Source organism: Camponotus floridanus, unplaced genomic scaffold, assembly GCF_003227725.1.
Source record: "Camponotus floridanus strain SB8 unplaced genomic scaffold, Cflo_v7.5 scaffold97, whole genome shotgun sequence".
In the NCBI taxonomy this organism is placed as follows: Eukaryota; Metazoa; Arthropoda; class Insecta; order Hymenoptera; family Formicidae; genus Camponotus; species Camponotus floridanus.
The window spans coordinates 102,976-129,691 of NW_020229868.1; the positions used below are offsets into that span (position 1 = coordinate 102,976).

The 26,716-nt window shown below is 30.6% G+C and overlaps 2 protein-coding genes across 2 annotated transcripts; one reads left to right on the top strand and one right to left on the bottom strand.

The window, feature by feature from the left end:
- Positions 1–2,453: 2,453 nt before the first annotated feature.
- Positions 2,454–6,613, top strand: LOC105259152 (protein obstructor-E). Its single transcript, XM_011270903.3, has 5 exons — positions 2,454–2,652; positions 3,861–4,079; positions 4,784–5,051; positions 6,065–6,199; positions 6,415–6,613. The coding sequence occupies exons 1-5, from the start codon at positions 2,598–2,600 to the stop codon at positions 6,428–6,430; spliced, it is 693 nt and encodes a 230-aa protein (XP_011269205.1). The 5' UTR covers positions 2,454–2,597; the 3' UTR covers positions 6,431–6,613.
- Positions 6,614–7,831: 1,218 nt separating this feature from the next.
- LOC105259151 (protein obstructor-E) lies at positions 7,832–18,344 on the bottom strand. Its single transcript, XM_011270902.3, has 3 exons — positions 17,960–18,344; positions 9,829–10,239; positions 7,832–8,556 (listed from the first exon to the last, which is right to left on the bottom strand). Exons 1-3 carry the CDS (start codon positions 18,006–18,008, stop codon positions 8,240–8,242), a joined length of 777 nt encoding a protein of 258 aa, XP_011269204.1. The 5' UTR covers positions 18,009–18,344; the 3' UTR covers positions 7,832–8,239.
- Positions 18,345–26,716: the final 8,372 nt, after the last annotated feature.

Sequence of the window (26,716 nt, forward strand, 5' to 3'; positions counted from 1 at the left end):
TTTTCATAATAAAATGCATCTTATATATTATTCTACGTTTGTATCGTATAGCTTAAATCATTAATATTTATCGCGTGTTACAATGAACGTGACTTTCTCTCTGACATGAGAGATTGGACGTCAAAAATCTCCTCACCCCACAATGTTCCAGAATGCATCGCGAAATGCGTTCGCGAAATCGCATCTCTTTGAATACATTTCGACCGGATTTCACTTCGGTGAATCAAATGTCAGCGTCAGAATTAGTTAACCCATTCGTTGTAAAGTTGCATTACATCTCAAGTTATGACATCTGATATTATTATACTCTTTTAGCTGCTTTGATAATATATTTCTTTAATTCTCCTTATATTTTATTAACGAATATATCTTTAAATGCCAAAATACAGGACAAATTGCAATATTTCGCGATTCGGCGGTATATAATAAGACAACATGCCACGGTTTTCCTAGCTAGCAGACAATTTCTCCTCTCTTCTTATCCGCCTGATAGCAACCTTTCTCTTTACGTAATCCACGATGCGCTCGACAAGATATTCCTCAACTAATAATTTGTTCTTAGTTCGTGGAGCAATAAACCCATTTGAAATAAATCTCAAACTACTCATACTTTCTATAGTATTTTCATAAAATATGAGAAACTAAATAAAACAGAACTTAATTAAAACAAAATATTTTTTTCTTTTTTAAGATATTTTAAATTAATGGAATAAAGCAAGATATCATATATTATACTTAAAATAAGATGAAGTACATGCTGCTACTCTTCCAGCATGTTTGCTGCTACTATATTTTGAATAATTTGTTAATAGAAAGTCTCTAATTGTCACTGAAATTATTAACTATCAATATAACGTGTTCGCTCTGAATGTCTGATCGATCTACCGATCTGTCTGGTTCGCCTCGACTGCTTTCACTATCTGGTCCCTCCTCTCTGGGACCAGTGTGATGGGTCTTGCGTAAGGCCAGTTAAGACCCCGAGGGCCTCGCTAACATACCTCGGTGTTCACAGGAAATCACGTGTTCGCACCACGATAATAATATATAACGCCTCTGCCTGCTCTGCATACACGTTTTGCTTAGACGATGACACGTGTTACAGTGCACTTAGAAGAGAGTGTATATTACACTCTACAACCAACGATATCATGGGTTACAAGAAAATTGTATCTTTAAACGCGACATTAAACGTTAAGTGCAACATATCCTCGCTAAATTATTATGCGAGAAACTTTTTTTTGATACAGAATTTGTGTTTTTTAAAGTGTCGTGTGTTCAAAAGAAATTTGAAAAAATTTAAAGATATTTTTTTTTCTATTTTTTAATTATAATAATTTCTGTAAACTATAATAAAAATATATTTATTTAATAATATAATATCTAATAATATTTAATAAAATATTTTTATTTATAAATATGACAATTATTTTTATTGAAATATTATTAATGATAATTATAATTATGTAATATTATTAATGACAATTATTGAGGCCGAAATAAAAGCTTCATTGTGATTATAGTTTATTAATTAGCAGAATCCTTAATCATTAATCGAGTAATATCTTTCAAGTACATCTGTTATAATTGCATAAACGTGTGATTCCTTGAATTGCGCAGTTGATGCGAAGCGCGTCGAAAGATAATCATTCTACTTGCACAGCCATTCTCTTCACTGGGAATGCTGAAGTGTTACGCGATATTAAGTATGCGGAAAAATAATAAGCGCACTTGTGCAATATAATTGTTGCAGATCATACGCGTTCGAGATTTGCATCCTTAGGCATTTCGAGAGGTGCAAATTGCAAAAGAATTGCGCTTCGACATCAACATCATTTATTCATGTACGATGAATCACGATAATCGCGAGAGATTAGAGGACTGATAGACTCTGAAACGAGCCTCTCTCGAAGCATCTTTCTGAAGCTAAAGAAATAGTCTTCATTTCTTTGTACAATCGTCCTTACGCAAGATATAGAAGAGAATGTTTAGCTTTTTAAACATAGGTTTTTTTTCTAGGAAAATTATAGAGTGTCTATTATAATTATAGTAGAATTAATTAATTATTGTATATATATACATATATTAGAATTAAATTATATTTTCTCGATTTTTATTCGAGTTGCACATTTGCTTTAAATTCAGATTCTATTAAACTGAAAGGAGAATAAAATTAATTTTATGACACATTTTAAAAATAAACGATGCGATAAATTTTCCTCTCGCACTCCTAATATTCTTGCAAAATTTGCTCGCGAATAAAATTCAAATAAACAAATCCTATATATTTTAAAAAATTTCTTTCCCCCGAGTAATAATTTTCATAATTTATCGATTTCAAAAGATGTTGCTACCGAAGAATGCAATTCCCTGTAATTCCCAGACAATTCGTTAAGCACGATGCCGTCGACAGACACGTAGGCAAGTCAGGGACATGACAGGGGGGACATCCTGGTGGGGTTCGGCGAAGTCGCGGTGAAGGGAGTGAAGGGAGACGATACACCGTCTCCGAGACATACGGAGACCGACGCCTAAAGTGCGCACCAATCGCCAACATCAGTAGTCAGAGACAGTCAAGCCGACGAGTTTGCCGGAAGAAGATGAGCTATCCGAGGAGCGTGACGGTGCCGTTGCTCCTGGCGATCCTGGCACGTGGTAAGTCCACCACCAGCATCCGAAGGCGAAGGTTCACCTTCACCTCGTCCCACGCACCTTACGTCCTGATGCCACGCACATCTCCGCCACGAGATGCGCTCCTCTTCTTCCCCTGTGCATCGAAGACTGCCTCTCTACAGGCGTGAACGATTTCTTTCTCATTGATTCTCAAGGATTGCGACATCACCCACGACCCGCGAAGCTTTCACCGCCGAGACACCATATGTTAAGATCCGCGCGTGTGACATAATGGCGGATATTAAGGGCAATGTGATCGACGAGAAATATGAGACTGTAATTTAAATTTATCGCTTTATTCGCGGAGTAGGATAATGTTTTATTAATTCTTTTTGTTTGGAAAAAGGGTGAATTTTTTTAGAAATATTTGGTATCTTGAGCATCAGATATTAGTTTATCAGATTTTTGGCAATCCATTTTTTAATATAAATTATCATTATTCTGGCAATTTTTATGTATTGCCCGCACTTGGAAAACTTTGAATTTCTCGTAAATCGTTTCTACGTGGCTAAAGTTTACTCTTCCTGTTGCAATATCTCTTTTGCATTTCTAAGTATGCAGAAAGCATGGTACTTGTTATACTTCGTCTCACTTCAACGCGTATTTATAAAAAAAAGTTTGGAGGCTGTCATGCGAATCGAGTTTTTCCAAGTCGAAAACCAAACAGTTCGAACAAATCAAACTTGACCGACGAAATCTCGTCTTTCGTCGACACAAATTTTGTCATCACTCATGGAACAAACCAATGTTATTTCTTTTTAAATCTTGTTATAATTTTATACTTTGCTACATTTATTGATTATATTCTATTTGCATGTTATAATAAAATATATGCAGTTGTTTGCTATTAAAATATGTATTTGCATAAACATTCACAGTTTGATAATTAATATTGAAAATAATATGAGTTATAACAAATTATTTATTTCATATTTTATATTATATAATAATAAAATATGATATAATTTATTATAGCATTATATATATATATATATATATATATATATATATATATATGAAATAAATAATTTGTTATATAATATAACACGATATATAATATAAAAATATTGATATCAATCAAAAGAATATTAATATTATCCAAATTATTATTTAAAAAAGTGAAAGTTTACTATTAATTGAAAATCATTTGTCTTTTTTTATTACGCAAAAACATTTTTTTTATTTTGCAGCTCAGGGCGTCACTTTATTCAATGCCCCATCATGTCCTGATCCTTACGGGATTCATGCTTATGCTCATCCTGAGGACTGCGGAGCCTTTTTCCTGTGCACAAATGGTACCTTAAGCTACGAATATTGCGAAAACGGACTTCTGTTTGATGGACATGGCAATATTCACAATCACTGCAATTATAATTGGGCTGTCGATTGCGGTAATCGCAAGGTCGACTGTAAGTATCACGCATTCTCGATTCGTTATTTATTAATAATTCTTAAATTCTCCTTCATTTGAGATAAAAATAATGATGAAAAATGTTAATAATAATACTAAATAAAAAATATTTTGAAAAAATTGATACATATAATTTCTGTTATAATTATTATTTTTTTATATCATTAATTTTTCAAATCATATAATTTATCACATATTAAAGTAAAAATCACGCATTACTCGTACGAGAAAATCATTGTTGTGAAAGTAAAAATCACGCAAAATGAACGATTTTGGAGGTGGTTTAGTGGGTCACGTTAACGTCAATCATCATAATTTCGCTCTTGAGCAAATCTTTTTAAATTGCTTATCTCTCAATCAGTTCAACATTTCAATGTAATTGCGCAACTTTTCAATTTTCAATTTTATATATTTTAAACTCTCGTATTTTATTTTATGAAAAAACCACCAATAAATTGTATATAAATATTTTGCTGTACGTCATGTATATAAAAGAAAGGCAAGAATTAATTTATTATCTATAATATAAATAAAACAAAATAATGAAGTTATTTAACACGTTAGAAATGATTCTAAACTAAAGAAAATTTAAAATCTTGACTTTTATTATTCTAATAAAGAGAAACTTTCTTTTTCTAGGACAAAATACATTTATTTTCAAATTCAACTTGCAACTTTCGATAGAAATGATCTTTTTTGCAGACACGCCTATTGGCAGTCCTGGTTGCGAATATCAGTTCGGAATGTACCCGGGTAGCGATAGCTGCAGCACCAGTTACATCAAGTGCATCTACGGCGAGCCGCATCAGGCCCACTGCGACCCGGGTCTGGTCTACAACGCCAAGACTCACACGTGCGTCTGGCCCGACGAGCTCATCCCCTTCTGCAACCCCGAGGCTATAGTAGGCTTTAAGTGCCCGCATAAGCTGCCCCCCAACAGCCCCGCTGCCAAGTTCTGGCCTTATCCGAGGTAATGTATTAAAATTTAATTATAATTTAATTATACAAAATACACTTACGAGAAATACATAATGAGAATCGGAGATGAAACCGGCGATTAGAGATCGTTGCGCTCCGAGCAAGTATTTTTTTCCTTCTAAACGTTTGTAAATAGAATAGATATATCAGATTAATAGATATATCAGATTTCAACGAATGAATCCTATAAATTTCCATTTACATGTTTTATACGTGCAATATTTTACTACGAGGATATTGTAAAATTCTTTATCTCGATCTTTACCTTTTTCTTTACTTTAATATGAGGAAGATTCGTAGGAAGGAAATACTGCGCGTCACCGAAAGATTGTAAGAGTAAAAGGAGTCAAAGCCGTTAAATGTCAGACCGTTCGCGTTTATGCGTACCTCAATTTAAAAACCGGTCGCCTTCCAAAAGGACTGGGAGAAAAGGAAAGAGACTAAAAGAAGAGAGAGAGAAAGAAGATCGTACTTGAAAAAAGGCCGATGCGTGTTTGATTCAAATATTCAAGTTTTTTGTCAAATATGACAAGTTTTATACGATAATTAACAATAGTAATTAGATGTATTCTGAAGGATATTAGATTTTTCTCGCGATTAAACAGGAATCGAGTGATAATCGTTTCAATTCGATAAAGTGCCATACATTGCTATATATTTTATATTTTTATTTTATTAATTTTCCTTATTTTTTATTTTTATTTTTATGTTTATATTTTTATTTAATAGATTTATTTAATAGATTCAATGGAATGTCCTTTTTATAGGCGAGTGTTTTGTTTAAAATAGAAAAAGCAAGAATATTTTTTTCCTTTAATTTTCTACTATTACTTTCTAAATTTAGAATTGCAAATATATTTAATTATAATCTTTTTAATGCAAGAATAAGTATCTTTTTTATTAATTGAATGTATACATACATGTATACATACATGATTAGAAATTAAGACGTTTTATATTTATTTATTTTTGCGAAACATAAAAATCTTTTTTTGCAATTTTAAGATTCCCTGTACCAGGTGATTGCGGCAGGTTGATCACCTGTGTAGATGGTCATCCGCGACTTCTCACTTGCGGAGATGGAAAACTATTCGATTCGGTGAGCCTAACCTGCCTGGATCCAGATGATGTTCCTCACTGGTTTGTACATTTTGCATTTTTAAAAACAAGATCTTGATTTGTTTCGATTTTTAATTTGAATATTACCGGTCGATTTTCTTAAGAAAATTTCTGATAAAAATTTAAATATTTATTAAAATCGAAATATTGCTAAACATAATTTAATTATTAAAAGGAATGTAAAAAAATCTAGAAAAATATCTTAATTTTTTAAAGTATATTTTTTCTCTTTTCAGTGCTAACAGTGTTTGAGAATAAAACGTTCCTGATAATCACTTGGCATCTTAAATCAGCAAACAACGAAAAGCGACAAACGAAAACCATAACAAAAAACCATACATTTAATGGTAAATTAAAAATTAAAAATTATCATGATAAAATCGTATAATGGAATATAATATTAACTCGAGACTTTTATATTCAAAATTGAAATGTGTACAAAATAGAAATTCTATTGCAAAACTAATTAATTAACAAATTATTTAATTATTATTAATTGCAAAAAATTGAATTATTATAGAACAAGATTGATTTTTCGGAATTGATTAAAAATAAGAAAAAAAAAATTTAATTATATAAAAAGATTATAAAAACATAAATCATGAAACATTATTTATTAATTAGATCTATTTTTATACACAACAAAATCAGAAAAAAATATTTAAAAAACTAACAAGGTGAGATAAAAAATAAAAATTTCTGCTAAATTTTATCTTTGAGCGATAGATGATAAGAAATGTATTATTATTAATAATAATTAGTAAAATGTATTATTATTAATAATAAACATTTATATATAAAGAAGATTAATTGCACGTAAAGTGTAAAAGAGGACAAATACGATATGTAGTACATATAGTAAATAATACAATATGTAAGACATATATGATATGTGTATTTATGATAAATAGAACAATGTACAGCCAGGCAACTTGTTGAATAAAATCTGAACATGCGTATAAAAAATATACAACGTATACTTTATTCCAATCAATCTATATGTAAATGATACAAGTCTTACGATTACGCGAGAGTGAAAGCGAGAGGGGGAAGAGTGAGGAAAAGATATTTACATTTCGACCAATGTGACAGAATGCAAATAGTGAACGATTCTGGGACGAAAAAACAATATTCTTAATTAACGTTATTATTAATACGAATATTAAACGTTACTATTAATATGGTTATTAATAATAATACGAATCTCTCTGTTCTTGGGAGAGTTTTTGATCGGTCAAAAACATGGATCGATCGATATCGACGAATCTTGGTCTTTAGATGTTCTATGATAGTACTTATCAAGTTTAATATTGTTTCCTGCATATTTATGCATATTTTATTATTTCTCATAAAATATGTATATATGATCCTCAAGACAATTATATATGTCCTTTGGAATTTTTAAGATCAGTTTTCATTTAATTAACTTATATTTCAATTAACTTACATATTTTCGAAAACTTTCACAATAAACTTAAACAGCTAAATTTTATTCGATTTCTCGAAAATTCTTTTTAAGTTATTTCATTTACCTCAAATTAATCATTTATTTCAAATTAATAATGATTTAATTAATTAATTCAAGTACACATATTTTGATTGCAAAATAATTGTTTTCTTCTTCATAAAAAGAGAGAATTGTGAAAAGAATTGAAACATAATTATAATAGTTACTTCACTCAAACTTTTGCTCGAATTTACCCTTCGAAATAATCGAAAATTAATTCTTTATGTCAAAGAAAAATCGAAAAAAAAAATTAAAACTTTTATTTGCTACAAAAGAGGATAAAACTTTCTCGATATTCTCAAAGAATCGCGGAACATAAACTTCTCCAACATCAAGAAAATCTGCAGACCTCTAAAAATCGAATTCGATCCAACCAATAGATTCTAAAATAATAGAATTACAGGAGGGAGGGAAAGATCTGGAGAGAACTTCTCGAGTTCCCCCAATCGATCGACGAGCTCGATCTCCGGGATCTCGCTCGTCGCAAGGGATCTTCTGGTTTCCTTCGTCCTTCCTAGTGGTTGGACGTGATCCGAATAATTCAGATCAAGGTCTTAATTTCGGGCGCGAGCGCGCAGCGCTTGAATCGGCAACGCGCCTGCCGGCAGAGGTGGCACGCCAGGTGGCAGATTCTCCTCCTCGGGTTCCTGCTGCTCGTTGCGACCCTCGGACAATTCGCCCTCGGTGGGCGGCGGCGTCGTAGGAACGTCGCAGTCCTCCGTTGGCGGCACCACGCACCTCAGCGACCGCTTGTCGAAGACCAACATGGCTGGGCAGCGCTGTAACCGAGGGTAGCCACCCTGGCACTGCCAGTAGCGGTTGCACGACTTGCCGAGGGGCACGTTGCCGTTGGCGTCGTCGTTGCAAAGAGCTGTAAGCAGGCTACTTCTTATGACGAGCTCAACTAGACATATCTCTAGCCTTCGAGAGGTTCATAGTAAATCATCGTGATAATAAGACATATTGTGTTGTTTATAGATATATTAAAATTTCCAGCTCCGATGATATTTTGTGCTCAAAATTCGAGATAAAGTATTTTAAACATATGCATTTTGAGATTGCGAACTCTCATCAAGCGATTTCTTGAAGAAACTCTTGAAGAAGGTAGTCAACGAGTGAAAGTTGAATGAGAACTTTCGTGCGAATTCGATTCACTAATGGATGGACTGAAATTTAATTATGCAGGTAAACACGCATCTATATTCATGGATTTCTTTTCCTTGAAGAAGTAGGAAATTATTGTTACGTTACTTCTGAAACTTTCAAAATATCCGGATTTTTTAATTAATTATTAATCGAATATCATTTTAATATAGAGAATGTTTAACATTGTATGTTTGTGCAAAATACAATTTAAATTGAAATTAATTAAAATTAATTTAATTAAATTAATTTAAATTAAAATTAATTCATGGCAAATGTTTTAAATAATTCTTTTTTTTAATCTTTTTTCTCTTAAAATTCATTTTAAAATATTGTAAAAAATATTCAGTGTCTAATAAAAAAAATTATAGAATTATAAAATTATAGAATTTTCCCTCACGTTTCAATTTTCAAAAAGAAATACAATCTCGCATATGATCGATGTATCGGGCAACATGTAACATTAAAGATCAAAGAGTTAGCGCGACGCGAATTAATAATAAACATTTCATCTGGAATTCTGAAGGTGAGAAGAAAGGCGTGATGAGAATTCATTTGAAATGCTAATTAAATGCCTCGCCCCTTTTTCCTGCAAGTACTGGCGCTTGGAAGAGATCGAAGAGCAGACACGAGGAAACGCAAGTCTTGTTCGTCCACTTTCGAAAGTGAAAATAATCGAAGCCGTGTTTCTTGGATTAAATCTACCTTAGAGAGATCGAAGATACTATGAACCTCTCGCATCTCTTCAGAGATGCTTCAGTTAAATTCAAGCCGAATCTAGGAGTCAATTCCGGTCGAGAATGGATAGAAGAGATTACAAGAAATCCAATCAAGAGCTCAAAGTGACGATGACGACAATGAAAATTAATTACTGTTTGCGAAATTTCTCAAAATTTTATAATTCCCAAGTAATCTCTGACTCAGCTGATCTCTGATCAGCTCTAATAAACCTCGATTAATTCCCTAATAAAATCCACTGCCATCTGACGATAGTACTCACGATGCTTCTGACATCCCTCGACGTTTTCGGGCCAGTCGCAAGACCTGGCTCTCTCGTTGTAAAGCAGACCGCCTATGCAGAGCTGTTCGGTGGCGGTGCCGTTCCAGCAGGTCCAGTACCTGGTGCAGGAGGTCTCGTGGCCGAAGATACCGTACAGCCAGTCGCAATGCTCGGTCGGGATCGGCGGATTAGCTTGGCGTTTACCGTCACAGTAGTTCGCCCTCCAGGGATAATCGCATCCTTCAGTGACACCGCGATGCTTGCCAGCGAACACGAGACCGTTCGGACAATCGAACAATTCTGGCCGACCGCTCACACATTCCCAATAGCGATCGCAATACTCGATGTCGCCCACCACCCGCGACTTGGTCTGGCATGGATCTTCCTGCTGCTGCTTCTGGCCCAGAGAGCCTGAAAGCGCGAAAACGTGAACGCTCATTCTTCCATTTATCCTGGTTATCCTTCATTTCTCTTGGGATAGGATCCTCCAGAATGATTGGGACGATAAATAAGGAGGTAAGGAAGATTGTTCAGGGAAATTAGGACAATTCTTCCTGACCGCTGAATTTTTTTGTGCGCAGCAGATTATTCTTTTTCTTAAATATAAGTATCCTTAAGTAGCACCTAATTAAGAACGATGATTAGGCGATTATTAAGAAGATTTCTTCTATTGCTTTTCTGCTTTCTTGACGCTAATCGAACTAGAATACTAATTATCTGGAAGTTTATTACGAGCTTTGCTGGCAATTTATCGCGTCATTAACTTCTCCTAATCCGCGTTAACTATTTTTCCCTCTCGTTCGCGTTTGAATGAACTGCGATTACGAAATATCAGAGTATCGACGTATCGAAATTGTAATTTTTACCTGCGCATGTTCTTGTCGAAGGACATTGAATGGCGACGCGAATATCAAGGATATGCTTGTGTATCATTGATTCTAGTCACGCGTGCAATTTCGGAATCTTGACATTGTAATAAATCGAAATCTGTCGAATCAATTTGAAAGTCACGATGACGTGAAATGATCCTATCCTTGTACGCGTGGATTTAAATCGCTGTTCAAGGATAATCAATACGAAATACTTAGAACGCATAATCTTCTTCCGCGTCATATGGAAATATGTTTAATGTTCTTAACAAGTGTGACGTCATGAAATTCTTTCACCGATTAGCTAGTAATTATGCGCGACTTCCTTGCACAAGGTTGTAAACATCGAAAGTGGAAAGTTGAGACCAGACGCCGATGACGTCGCCCTTTCTTGTTCGAGATATCGTTATTCTAAAGATATTTATCAACATTGTTTAACGATCTCATTTTATATCGGAATGTGTGCAAAATTGTTTTAGAAGATTAAAAGGAATATTTTATGACTTAAATAAGCATTTTAAACGATTCACTATTTTTCGTGAATGGTGCAAATTATTTAATCAACCTGTAATTTTTTTTCAAAGAAAAATATTCCGAAGACTTCAGAAAGTAATAATTAATCTTCTTTTATTTTACATTTTTATAAAAGAAAAGTTCCAAATAAAATCATCGTTCGACTTTCGTTTGAGAATTCGAAGATATGCATACACTACTGGTACCGGTTTACCATAATGTCCGATCGTTTCGCTAATGATTCGACGGCCCGCGCACGTTCGTCGGAAAAGCAAATAGTAAAATAAGGTGGGAAGCCGACATGAGGCGCGCTCCCAAGACGGCTCTCGAGTGAAAGTGCCTAGCCTTGACTTGCAACCTTCGGGGGCAGTCCTATTCCACACCCCTTTGCTCTTTCTGGACCTTTCTGGACCTTCGTGAATGCACGAAAGATTCGATCGATTAGCCGATTCATCTAAAGTCATTTTTATTTTACGTCTCAATTAGAAAAATTCGAGTTCAACTTTTATTTTAATTTTTTTAAATTTAATTTTTTTAATTTAATTTAATTTTACTTTATTTTATTTTATTAATTTAATTTAATTTAATTTAATTTAATTTAATTTTTTGTTTATATATATATATATATATATATATATATATAATTTAAATATAATATCTAAATTTAAAATTTTTCAAATTTATCTTTGTGTAAAAATATTTATCATAAAAATGCTTACAATAATTTATTACAAATACATAAAAAAAAGACTGCTATTCATTTTGCTTTGAACACAATGTATGAATTCCTATTGTCTTAATATGATCGATCATGTGTCAAGAATGTTAATCCTATCTCTTTTTTCCCTTCTTGTTCTCTTTTCGAGCAGTACTTGCTTGTACCGCCTGTTTATTCTTGAAAGATTTAATCCGAGAACGGAATAAAGCCCTCACTCTCTTGCTCAACCGCCCCTTTTCGATCTGTGGATCGAGATTGAGATGAAAATAAAATGTCTTCAAAGAGCGACCGACCGAAATCTTCGACAAGCATTATTTCTCGGTGTTCAAAGCGAGATGAGAAGTCACGATTGTATCTTTAAAGTCATTTCGCAAGAGACTTCTAATGACATCACGTCTCAAATTTTTCATTTTCGTTTCAATCTTGATTACATTCTTAAAGTAACTCATATAAAGTAAATCATATGATACTTAAGATACATCATTGTATACGTTACGTTGATATGTTGTGATCTTTGATTATAATAATATTAAAGTTAATGATAAATATGTAGAAATACTATGAGATAGACTTCTCTTTTTTGAATCAACAAAAATTCAGTCAACAAAAATTTTTTTGAATTTGCATAAATGTAGAAATAAAATAGCCAGGATAGATTTCTATCAAACAAATAACAATCTTTATAATGTGTCAGTGATCATGACTTGTATATTATATACTATAAACATGCTTTTATATTACGGGCCTTTATTGGCGAAAAGAGTGCACGCTGTTAGCCAACTGGTCCGAGCGGATAAGGGAAGGAAAGCGAAGCATGATCGATCTCACGATACGGATAATCTCGTGGGGAAGCGAGCTTCGCCCGTCTTGAGAAAGAACGTCTAGAGATTGCGATTTTCCACCGGCAGGAATTGCGTAAAACTATGGCCTTAATTATCAATGGGAATATTGTAATAATTTTTAGGACAGATAAATATAGTATTCGATGACGTAATCGTGTTTAAACAGATATTTTCCTATTATATTTTCTCTATTTAAAATTTCAAATCGCAACTTTTCATAAATTTTTGAGATTTTTAAAATTCTAAAAATTTAATCTTTCTTCTCAAATGGAGTTTAAGAAATTTAAATGTTTTTTTTTAGAAATAAATATATTTTTTAATTTAGGAAAATACATGAGGCCTTTTTATAATTTTAAATTTAAAAAATTTTAAGTTTTGGAAATATTGATGTATAAAAAATGTCTCATAAAATCTTTTTTTTCTATATTTTTATACGTTAATATTTTATGACAATATTATTGTCACAATATTGTATAAATTATCGAGATATCATATATAAATTTTATTTCTCAATATTATTATTTTAAATATATTAAATATATTACACAATATATAAAAAAAAGAGGTAGTTGAAATCGATCAGCACTGGCAAAATTTATTGAGTTAAAAAATCACAATCACGACGTTTCGACCATAGGTTTTGGTCCTTTTCGAGTGAACTACAAAAATGATTTTTTAACTCAATAAATATTGCCAGTGCTGATCGATTTCAACTACCTCTTTTATTTATTTACTGGCGATCTTCAAGATAATTTAAACAATATATAAAATTTTCATTAAAAAATTCTCATTAAATTCTCATTATAAATCAATTATATTGATGACTGTAATGCATTCATTATTTATTAAAAAAATAAAATATTTAAAACACTCAAAGCAGCGATGACCGTGATGTATTCATTATCATTTTATAAATATCATGCACATATAAAATTCTCATTAAATCAGTGATGATGACTGCGATGTACTCATTGATACGATTATCAGGAATTATGCAAATGCCGTCAACGGCCAGTAATAAGAGTCAGTGACCACCCGTAAGGACGCATCTCGCGCACGAGGAGCGAAGAAGAATAAATCCGATTAGTCTCGCGACCGAGACCGGCATGATTAATCGATTTTGCGCGGGCGGTCATCATCACGGTGCCGCAAATAAGGTGGAGACATCCCTGGAACGTTGTCGTAGCGGATTATGCAAGCGAGACGCTTAGTTAACACGCCGCGGTTACTTTCCCTTCCTTTACGACTCCTCGTAAAGAGTAAGTAGTCTGAGCAGTAATGGCTTGGAGGCCGTTATTTCTCGTCAGGAAAACAGGTGTTGCGATTTGCTCCTTCGCGAGGAATCCCGCGAACTAAAACACGAACGAATTATTCAGGAAATCGAAAGATTCACGAGGATTCGACTTTTCAACAGAAGGAATTTTCTATCATAATAATAACCGTTTATCGGTGACTTATCGGTGAGAAGAAGAGCAATGTGATTAAGAGTTCATTGACTTTTAAAAATTACGTGCAGATATTCCAGTTTGGAAAAAATTCCTCTATAATTTTCTCCCTTGAATTTAAAAGGGATGATTTTCTTTTCAGGATAAGAAATTATATCGAAGAATAAAAGATTATAATTGTGATTTGGAAGAATTTAAATCGATATTTTTAAATTACATTGATTTTGCTTAATAATCTCCTTTTCGATGGATTATTTATGAAAATTGTCATTAAATATTTGGAAATTATCATTTGGAAATTAATTGTCATTTAATATTTATTTTTTTCAGATAAATATTTCATCAATAAGCATCATATTATCAGAATTAAAATAGAAAAAATTTCTAGATAGACTTCTTGTCATCAGACTGAATGTATAAATTCATTAAATTAAATGAAAATTGCATTCAGTTTATTTCCAGGAATTTCTTCTCTCTCTCTTTCTGTCTCAACTTCCTTTCCATATTCCTTTCCCTTAATGAATAAATGAGCAAAGCCCGCCTTCTCGACGCTTCCCGAGTAATTCCCGGTAGAACCTGAGGCGAGACCCCACCTTAAATCAGACTTTGCTAAGTGCAATGTTCTTTGATAAAAGCGCAATAAGAGCGCGTTTGTGCTTAAGATCTGCTTCCCCTTTTCTTCCTTATATTCTTTTTATTCTCATTTGATCGATAAATTAAGCTGAGCGGAACATTCGGCGTTCTTCTCGCTATTATACCGCCACTTCCGGAACTGACTAACGTTATTAGCATCGCGTTTTGGCGCCGGCAAACGCGTCGCGAAAGCAAATATGGGAAGCAGGTAGACAAATAAACGACTGAATAAACTTTTCTCCGCGAAGATATTACGCGCGGTGACAACCGATTGGTTTCAAAGTATTAATATCTTCAAATGTCGCCGTAGAAAGTAGAATCTCTTGCGTAAGCTCAACTGAGTTATCGGCGATTATATATTTAAAAGTACTGTCATCAATATCCGTAATCCGTCCGAATCGACAAAGATATTAAAAAAATTACATAAAAAAATATACTTATAATATCAGCTAATATTGTAAGTTTTGTCGAAATGTGACAAACCGAATGACTTTGTACGTAATGAGGAAATGTAGATTAAATGTACGTAATCAAATATTATAAAAAAATTAATAAAATTCTTCTTTTTCACCTGATTGAGAAGAGAAAGTATCGAGAGAACTGAAGATATAAGAATATCTAATTCATGTATATCAATTGAAATGATACTATTTCTTTTCTTCAGTAGAAAATGAGATACTTTGGCATGTTTTTGCATGCTTGAAGATTCAGGCTTTAGAAATTTGAAAGAATAATGAGGCCTATAAGTAGCGTGATTTTGCTATAAAGAGTGTCCATGAATAATTATTTGATTGTAAGAAATCAAAAGAAGGACAGAGAGAAACAGAGAAGCAGAAAGAGAGAGAGAGAGAGAGAGAGAGAGAGAGAGAGAGAGAGAGAGTGCACTGCAGGTTGAGCTACTTTCATATTTTCACTCCTGACATACGAGAGAAAGTTCTCGAGATGTGTGAAACCCGGTGAATGGCCACTATTGTTCTTACGAAGATGCATGTAATAATTACGGAGCAGAAGATCTACTGTTTACTACAGATTCTGCGCCTCGAATGTCGCGAGGGTTGTGCAACGAAAATTGTAATCGAGCTCATTATCCAACTCTCAACGATGCTATTCTTCTCTATCAGATCACTAATTACGTAATTTCAACGTGTGAAATTAATCAAAATTCAAGAAAGGTAAAGTTTCCTTTACTATCGCGAATAATTTAATTTATATAATAAAATATAATTTCTTGAATATAGTAATCTTTATATTTTTAAAGTAATTTATTTATTATTATAATTTTTATAAAATTATAATTATAAAAATTATAAAATTAATAATAATAAAAATTTGTAAAATTAATAATAAATTATATAATTTTATCTCCCATAGAATAAGTGTACATTTTCAAATTTCTTCTACTTTCTCTCTACCATAAAAGTTAATGAATAATTATACAACATTTATACTATAATTAAATGGAATCTTATGCGTGATGATAATAACATAGCTAAAAACAAAATAATAATTATAAAAAATAAACGACCATGTTTATCGTTGGTTATTGAAGTCTCATTAAAATGAATTCATTCATTTCAAAACTGAATAGATCGCTTTTATGAATCATCGTCGATTTCGCAAAGGACACGAGAGGATCGCTTTAATTGATACAATGTCCACAGTCATTGCAAAGATTTATGAAGGAAAGTAGAACGAACCGTACGATTTTTCAGTTTCACTATGAATAACGACAGCTGCGAGGAATTTCACCGTTTTCATTCTCGCACCTCGCTCGTTCAATTCGATTCGATTTTTTATCAAACGACTCTTATTATTTATAAATATAACCGCATGCATGCCGATCTCGAAAGTGAAAGTCGAATGATCGCTAGATCAAATCAAGATCAAAGATGATAAATTCTATTTCTCTTTAATTTAATTCAATTGAATAATATTATTAAATATTTTTTATTAATATTCAAATCGAAATAAGATGAATAATATATTAATTGATGAAAAATAATATAATTGAATACTTTATTAATATTATCGAAATAGGAAATATAATTTTATTTATACCTATAATTCATAACTTATTATAAATTTTATAAATGTTTTTTGATAAAAATTTGTGATTTTTGGAAAGCCTCTCATTATCAAAATAAATTATTAAATATAATCAATTTATTGTTATCAAATAATTATATAATTATTTGTGCATTTAATATAAAAGTTAAATAATATTGTCAAAATTTATTATATTATGTATATATTAATATAAATATTTTATAATTAGAGAAGATAATTATTACAAAATTACTCTTATGGAAAAACATAAATGTTTAATTAAGGATACAGATGTATTTTGCACAAATAATTAAATTATTTTAAAATCCAAGTTTTACTAACAATATTAATACATTATTGAAAAAATAAAACATTATCTTTCTCTCACATCTATCCACTAATAAAAAAACAATTTAGTTATAAAAGAATTAAAAAAAATTTTCACTATCTTTAAAAAAAACAAAAATACATATATTTAATTAAATATATGTATTTCACACAGGTACTAAATATATTTATCAGTGCATTATTATTATTAATTAACATATTGTTATTATTATTAATTATCATATTGTTTTTGCAATAAAATTTGTATAAAAAATTACTAATTCATTTTTTATAAAAATTATCTTATAATATTTCACATCTAAAATTAAAATAATATTAATAAATTATATTGCATATTTATATTAATTTATATTATATATTACCCAGGTAGTCATTAAAAAACTATTAAAGTCTCCATTTTTATTAAATATTAATAAATTTGATGTGATAAGACTACTCATTAAAAATATTAATAAGGGATAACGAAAATATCACAAATGAAAAATATCTAAATAAAAATAAAAATATCTAAATAAAAATTTTTCTAAAAATATATTAACTATATATGCTTGCATATTTAATGTCAAATTAATATAAACATTATCCTGCACAGTCAGTACAATCAATCAATTTCTATAAACTTCAGGAGTGAGATAAGGAAAAATCGAGATGAAGGAGAACCCGAAGAAGAAGAAGAAGAAGAAGAAAAAGAAGAAGAAGAAGAAGAAGAAGACTCACCCTGTGCAGCCAGGAACACTAGGACGAACGAAAATATGTACTGTGACATTCTGAGGAAACGTGCGACCGATTTAACTCGCAATGTGTCAATTCCTTGTAGACGAAATATCCTGATATATGCCTGGAGAGAATATCTCTCTCGTTGTGTGAGAGCCGAGGAAGCTCGGCTGATGAGTTTTCGTGTCGAGACTGCTTACTGGGAGAGGCGTTTGCCCGGTGTCTTATATGAACTCCCCACTCTTCGTCTCTTGCCGATCTCCGGGGCCGCATAGGAAGGCTCTACCTGGAGAACACACCTGGTTTCGTCTATCGACAGTTTTAGCTGATAGCCCGCGATGCTCAATCGATGATAACGTCATGAAACACACCCGTTAGAAAGGATCTTCTTCGCGTGACTCACAGAAAAGGCGACACACATTATAATAATAATATATATACTCTGCGATTTATTACCTACCGAGGAAGGTCATTAGTATGTACCAGAATCGTGCTTAACGCTTTGTTTGCTATGTCAATGGTATGATATTCTTTGGAAATAACGGCACTTGCATATAAATGATCGATTACCGTTTATTTGCATTGATATTTATCATTCATGATTGAATGAGGCAACAGCTTTAATCATATCGAAATATTCTTTATTTTTAAGGAAATATAAATATATTTTCTACATGATTGCTTCAATATTTATATTAATAAATATATGAGAGTCAATTCAAATTCAATAAAATATTTTATTAATTTGTATGCTAGTCAATATAACTATGTCGTAAAAAAATAATCTTTATTGTGTAAATCGTTTTAGATTCGATAAGAAAGCATTAATGCTAAATTAAGTGACATTAATGACATGATGTATAACATCGTGTTTTTACACATTTGCTACATCATCGTTATTCAGCTTTGAAATTTACATTCTTTCTCAACTTTCCTCTATTCATAGACAAAAGAAATCTTTTTTTGTATTTAATTAAAAATGTATCTAATTCATTAATCTCTATAGGTTTACAAATTTATATTGTATGTTAAGTTATTATTATAATTTAATAATTAAGTCATTAGCTTTCTAATTTGTGAATGATAATGCGTGTAATTTTATTAAAATGAGTGAAAACAACAATTATTATAACAATATAAATAACAATACTTATCATTTTAGAAGCAAATTCTTAAGAGCGTTATGTCGTGTATTTCTAATGATTAACTATTAAAATAAAAAAGTGTAAATTTATAAGCTATGAACTCTCATTATTTGAAAATATAAAAAAGCTCAACGTTCTCCAACTCGAATCTCTTTCATATTAATCAACCGCATTACAAATCGGTATCAATAACTGGCGTGTTTTATAACTGTCTAATTATTCATCATCATGTAAATTTCCTGCGAATAAAACAACAGCACGTTCAACGAAGCAAGACTAATTAAATCGACGAGATTTCAACTTGCAATACGGATTCTTATATGATAAAAGAGGTATTCCGCTATAAAGAAGCTTTCGAAGAGGGGAAGTGAAATTCCGATTCGAGAAAAACGAAATCATCACGAAGAATGGTATAAATTTGATTCGTCAGTTTAAAAAAAAATGTATTCCATAAAAAAATCAACATGGGAGAAAAGTGCATTAAAAAAATGCATAAAAAATTTATTCGTCAGTATAAAAGAGAAGAAAAAAAATTTATATATTATTTTATCATATAAATTTTTTATATATTATTTTATCATATAAATTTATAATATAAATTATTATGTATATATATTTATAATATATATTATTATGTATATATATTTTGAAAAAACAAACAGGGTGGAAAAACTGCAATATAATAATTTAATCCAATTTTAAATTTTATTTTTTAAGATATATAATATTTTATTATAATTTATAATATTAAAAAAATTTTTTTTTAAATTTTATTATTACTATTTCATGTTATATAATTTTACATATTTGTATACTTTTAATACTTTAAAATTATAATTTTAAATTGTTAGCTTGTTTATCAATTAATAGTTCTTTTTAAAGACTTTCTAAACTTCGAACATTAATCAAAAAACCGTCGTCTATTATTATTACAGTTATAATCATCAACATATTGTGAATCGAAGTGCTCGAAAGCATGTAGCGTCTATCATTTCCGTTATCTCAAAGCGCCACCGTTAACCATGATGTTTATTTCGCGTGCATGAGCGACCTCGACGAGGCCTTCACGGTTCTTTCTTTCCCTCTCCGAGTGGTCAGCTTCACGCGATGAAACGGTGAAAATAAAGAAGAAACATTCTCGATGAGTCGCCTGAAATGCCTACTTCTCATACAAAACGTTTCACATCGATATGACACGTTTATATAACAAATAATACATATAATGACACATGTATAATTCTTTTCTTTCGTAGAATACCACCAACGAACAAGATGTAATCTTTAACTTCAAAATGCTTTAATACAGATGACACTATTTTGTTCTGTCTTTTCAGAGGCGAATAATTTATAGAATGTTTTAAAAAATATATATTAATGTTAATAATTATAATATTAAGTATTTAATATTATAATTAATTATAATATAATTATAATACAAGTAGAAAGAAATATATAATAAAGTAAAAATACTTTCTTGCTTGCTATTTTTCACTCGACTCCTCGCGATTCTTTTATGAATTCCTACAAAAGTGCTCCGATCCTGGCCATTAAAAATCCTGATCGTTCGTTGCAACGACATTCCAATTCCGATGGAAATCTATGCCCGAAAGAATTCGACGTGTTTCGAGGACAAATGAATTTTTTTATCAAAATGCTGCTTTATTACAAAGTCGAGATGAAGAAACTTCGCTGTAAGCTAGAGAAATTCTTTCTAAAAATGTCAAGCATTTTTCTCTCATTTCAAAACAACTGAATAATTATATTTCCAATGCTGAATTAAAGCGCATTCACAGAGTGCAGATTAAATTGTTTGAGCTGTAAATAGTGAGAATCTCCTAATTTTAGAAATTAGAAAGCCGCTTAATTAACGCTAAAAAGACGCTCTCTTGGAATGTTAGAATGAAAGTTTTAATGCTGATTGATATCAGAGACAATAGTTTGTTAGATTTCTCATTGAATTATACGAGATGAAAATGTCGCATTAAACAACCGATATTTCCCGGAAGAACCGAAAACACTCGAAACGTCTGGTATAATCTTTCAAGGATTTTCACCGGCTGTTATTATGCAAGCAAAGGCAACGACAAAGAGGACAAAAACGGACGTTTATTGGATAAAATTATCACGATGCTCGGTGGGAATGGTCACAAGAGGAAACGAGACATATAAGAATAAAACAATGGGGCACCCAGTTTCGCAAGTCTCTCGCAATCCCACCCTCGATTCGCAAAGGAAGAGGTCGATCGTATCAAATTAGTCACGATCACGCGGACGTTTGTGTTCTACATCCTATAATTGAACTTTGCAGAACTTTATAAAAAAATAAAAGCAACAATTAAATTAAAAATAAGTATGAAGTATAAAACAAAGTTATATTTAAAAAAAGAACATAAATGAATAAGTAAAATTATGTTACGTACATTCCTCTCTTTTTTTAAATTTAATATTTCATATTTTATCTTATAAAATTTAAAAAGATTTAAATTAGATATAAACTTAAAAAGTATAAAAAAATTATTCAAACATGAAGATCTATGACATGAATTAATAAATTTATATAAAATGCAGATTAATAATAACACGAGTGTACAATGGAACTTATAAATCTTAAATTTTAATGTATATAGTAATAATGTTCAATTTCTTATAGAAATTTTTATAAAAATAAATACCAAGATTGTGTTTAAATTACCAAGAGAACGCCTAAGCAATGGCAAGCCGTGAGCACCAAAGTAAAACCGGTTACATCTTGATAGAGGTTTCATCTAACTAAATTAAAAATAAAAAAGATAGATACATTATTTGTCTATATAATTCACTAATATAATAATACTCGTTATATAAATCTTTTAAAGCTATTTTAAAGCTATTTTAGCCTATTAAGCATTAATTTAAGATTAATTTAATTTTTTATTTTTATTAAAACAATCTAATCATTCTTCGGATTGAAGATTGCATTTAATTTTACAATTAATCTTCCACTTTAGATAAAAAATGAAAGTTAATATTTAATCTTAAGTGAGAATTAATTTTATATGATATATTATATTCATATAAATCACATGTGTGTTCGCATGTGTGATAGAAATAAAACAGACTAAGATACGTCAATTAAAATTTAACAATTTTAATTTAAAAAATACAAGTTTAAAGATTAATCGCATACTTTGGCCTCATATAAAATTCCGCGACAGTGCAACTTTTTGTAATGCAATCACATTAACACGTTGCGCGTCACCGTAATTGCCTTGATGCAGTAACAGCACGACGCGTGCCAACAAATTTCTATTTTTCTGAACTTGCGTAATAAACGGTATATTGAAGTATGAAAGTCTCAACAGTCATTTCGCGAATATTAAAATTTTGTGCATGATATAAATTGCAAATATAAATTATATTAATGTGTAAAAATTGTAAATTATACTAATGTATTATACTGTATATTATGATACTGTATACTTATTATACTGTATATTATAATTATTTCGAGATATATAATTAAGTACCTAAAATATCTCTTCTCATTGCTTAACTAGATAATCTAAAATAAAAAATATACATTTTGATAAGAAATTTGAGCATAAAAAATTTATAATTTTCTCTTTTTTTATTTATAAAATAATATATATGTAATTTATATTTTACAATATTTTCTTTATTATATTTTTATATATTTTCTTTATTATATAAAGAAAATATTGTATAATAAAATATAAGTTATAAAATTTTATATATATATAAAATTATATTCAATATTTCCTAATATTTTTTAATAGTTAATGTTTTATAATTAAATAGCAATAAAAAATTTAACAAAAATATTTTTTTAACATTTTTGAATATCATGATATGTATATCTTTGATATTAAGTTTTAAAGAAAGTTTAAGAATATATGCGTTCCATAATCAAATATCACAAAGATTAAAACCTTGTTTATATATATATATATAATGCGGACACTTGCTATGAACACGCAGAATTACGAAACGTGCTGCGCGTAGAGAAGTTACATGTAATCATGTAAAGTGTTCTAGGTGTCTTGGCGAGAAAGTAATTAACGAGGAAATCGAAGTCTCGTGCTTTCTAATATTTTTAATTGAGACACGGTTAATTTTTTCGTTTCGGTAAAACACTTTATATATATCAAGCGATTATGTAAAATACCTAACAGATGATTAACTAGATGAAATGTCAGAACTAAAAATTACTTTCCAAAATGTTAAATTATGCTTTTATATATTTAATAATCTTTTCCAATTAAGAGAAATATGATATTAATAAATATAAATTTAAACAATATAATAAATTTAAAACAAAAATTTATAGACTATTTTCCTATATTTTTGCAAAATCTTACAAAAATATTTGTATTTTATTGTGTGTGTATACTGTACATTCTTTTATAAAATCAATCATTTAAATTCTTAAAATAAGGAGAAGCAATTTGTTTTTTGAAATTTTAAGAAATAATAAATCATAAATAACATATATATTACTGCAAAAAATTTCAAAAAAATCATCTAGAATATTTTCAAATTAAAATCTAAACCTCTCTCTCTCTCTTTCTCTTTCTCTCTCTCACTCTTTCTCTCTTTCTCTCTCTCCCTCTCTGACTCTTTTTCTCTATAGAATTATTTCCTACTTTTATAATAAACAATTTTAATGCGAAATTAATAAATCTTAGCCAGTAAATATTTATATTTATTAAGATGATACTTTTTTTAAGAACAGTCTCATATTATTACACCGTATATTAATTATGATCAAGTATCATTCTATCTATTATAAATCCAATATAGCTGCATCGATATTGATGGATTCGGGGATCCGAATAGGCCAGACTTGAGAGCCTCTGAAAGAGGCTTGAGGAAGATGTTGCAAGGAGTCTGTAGGCTGTTATGACCTGGAGAGCAAGGACCTCTGGTCCTTGGACCCGCGTTCGAGTCCACCGCGTTCTTCTCCCCCTTTATTTTCTCGTGTTGCATCGTCCTTTTTTGTCGGACCCTCTTGCGGCTGCGTCCATCCTCTGAATCCTTTTTAATTGTTTTATCGTCGTTCTCTCGTCCCCTCCCTCTAGCTTTCTCGCTTTTTCTTCCAGTGATCTTTTCCTCGAAATGTACTCAATTCATTAGGGCGCTTAGCCAATAAACGCCCGCAGATATCCCGTATCGGGAATTACGTGGGACATGATTACTCGTGAATAATTTATACAGATATACACACATTTTCAATTATTGCGAAACACGTTTCCTATCTGTGAGTTTGTATATTCTGCTTTAAAAATATATTATATCATGCCCAAAAATAGAAAAAAATTATTATTATTTATACTGAAAAGAGATTAAGATTTTTAGAAAGTTAATTAAAAATTGTAAATTAAGAAATGTATAAAGTACACAAGATACTTAATTTCAATAACAAGAAGATAATTTCTTTATCATATTGCTGATACATATAATTGATTGATTCTAACAATATTGAATAAATATACGTGTAAATAATATATAAATAATATTATATAAATATTATATATAATATTATAAATTTATTACATAATATATATAAAAATTTTATTTTGAGAAAAAAATTACTTATCGAAAAATTAAATTTGAAATTTTAATTTTGAGATAAAATTTAAAAAATATATGTTATATACTCCTAATTTTTGTAGGATATTTCCAGATGCAATATTGTATTTATCTATATTTAATTATTTGAAATTTTATTTTTGTTTGTGAATTTTATTCTTGTGTTTTTCTTATTTTTTTATCAATTAAAATTTTTCAAAAGTTCTAAAACCTTTAAAATAAAAGTCTCGAAAATATCTAATTAATTATATCAATAATGAATTCTCATTATGATTTCTCATAATGATTTCTCATTCGTAGATATAAAAGATCGTTAACAGAACTTGTGAAAGATATAACGTTTATTGGTGAGACACCTATGCTACGGCGATGTAGTGCGTATCTTGAAATGTGCATCTTACATCACCGGCAGTAGCCTACATATCACTATTTTATCGTATATCTCCGGAACACGTACACAAGAATTGTAATTAAAAGGAATACTTCTAACGAACCGGTCGGCCATCCTCGCGAAATTTAAATCTTTAAATACGAAATAAAGGGCCGTTTCTCGATGCAGGATGTGCCAGAAACAGAATTCATAAACTGTAGAAAAAAACTAAAAAAATGAATCACACGCTTGCAGAAGGATAAGAAATTATTATGTAATTTAAAAGTTCATAATCATCATAATTAAATATCATAATTAAAGAAATTATAGAAATTTGTATATAATTATAGAAATTTGTACATAGAAATAATTTTACATAATTAAAAAAAGTTTACATGAAAATTTGATAAATTATGTAAAAAAACAAAAAATCATTTTAAAATTGAGTGATTTTTGAGTTATTCTCTATGCGTCTCACACAAAAATAACGAGAGCTACATGAATTTATTGCTTCAATCCCACCTACGGGCAATATTTATCGTCGATCCTGCAACGCACTGCTCGTTTTGACCACTTGTGTTATTTATGCAAATTTGACCCTCCGCCTTGGGCTGCGAACAGATTTTGACGTCATTGTGCCCCGACATTAGTCAGAAAAAACTGGTTGCGAGGGAAAGAATAAACGACCTTCCCAAATCGCCTCTGTGTTTTTCTCTCATTTCGATCCCCTGAAAAAAATCATTCCCTTCAATCCTTCATCTGCTATCTTTTGCATTTCAAACTGTTTCTCTCTTTCTTTTTCAAAATTTACTTCGATCAAACCAAAATAAAAATATATCACAATTTTAGCTTAATATACTTTCCTGCATCGAATAGAAAAAAGACTTAAATAATTTTTGTACAAAAAAAATTAAACATTGATTATAAATATTTTAAATTAACGATATCTTTTGATTACGTGTTCATCCTAAATTCTTTAAAAATATTCTACTCAATGAAATTTGAAATCAAACGATAATTGCGTAAGACTTTTATTCGTCTTTATCCAAATTACCGCAAAAAAGTGCGTAAAGAATTGCGAGAATAATTTGGCGTAATCGCGAGGGCAATTGCCCGACGTGCGTTTCGCCTCGATAGCAATAATACCGTTTAAAACAGTTATCGTCAGACGATTGCGTTAAGTGCTTGTATTCCTCCGGGCTGCGCTTTATCATCGAGCCCTGAATTATGAACGCGTAAGAGTAGTAAAAGACCACCTATGTCAGACGCACTCTCGCAGTGCATACACTTTAACCTGCGCCAAAGTGAATTTGAATGAGCGGTGCAGTATCATCGCTCAGCGCCTGCATTTTTAACGTTATTTCGGATCGGTTCCTGCTTTAATACGCGACGTGTTTCCCAACCTGTTTTTCGAGTTTCATTGCGCAAGCGGAACACATACGCGGAACAAAACTTTGGTTCGAGTTGGTGCTTTTATGCAAAATTCTAGAATAAAATCCATTCTTTTGTTATCTTTAAATAAATATAAAATTTATTAAAATGTATATAAAATGTATTTAAATTTATTGGTACTAAAAATATATTTAGTAGATAAAAGCGTTGTACGTAAACGTTGTTGTTGAAGCTGATTTAAATCATAAAATAGATATTAAAATA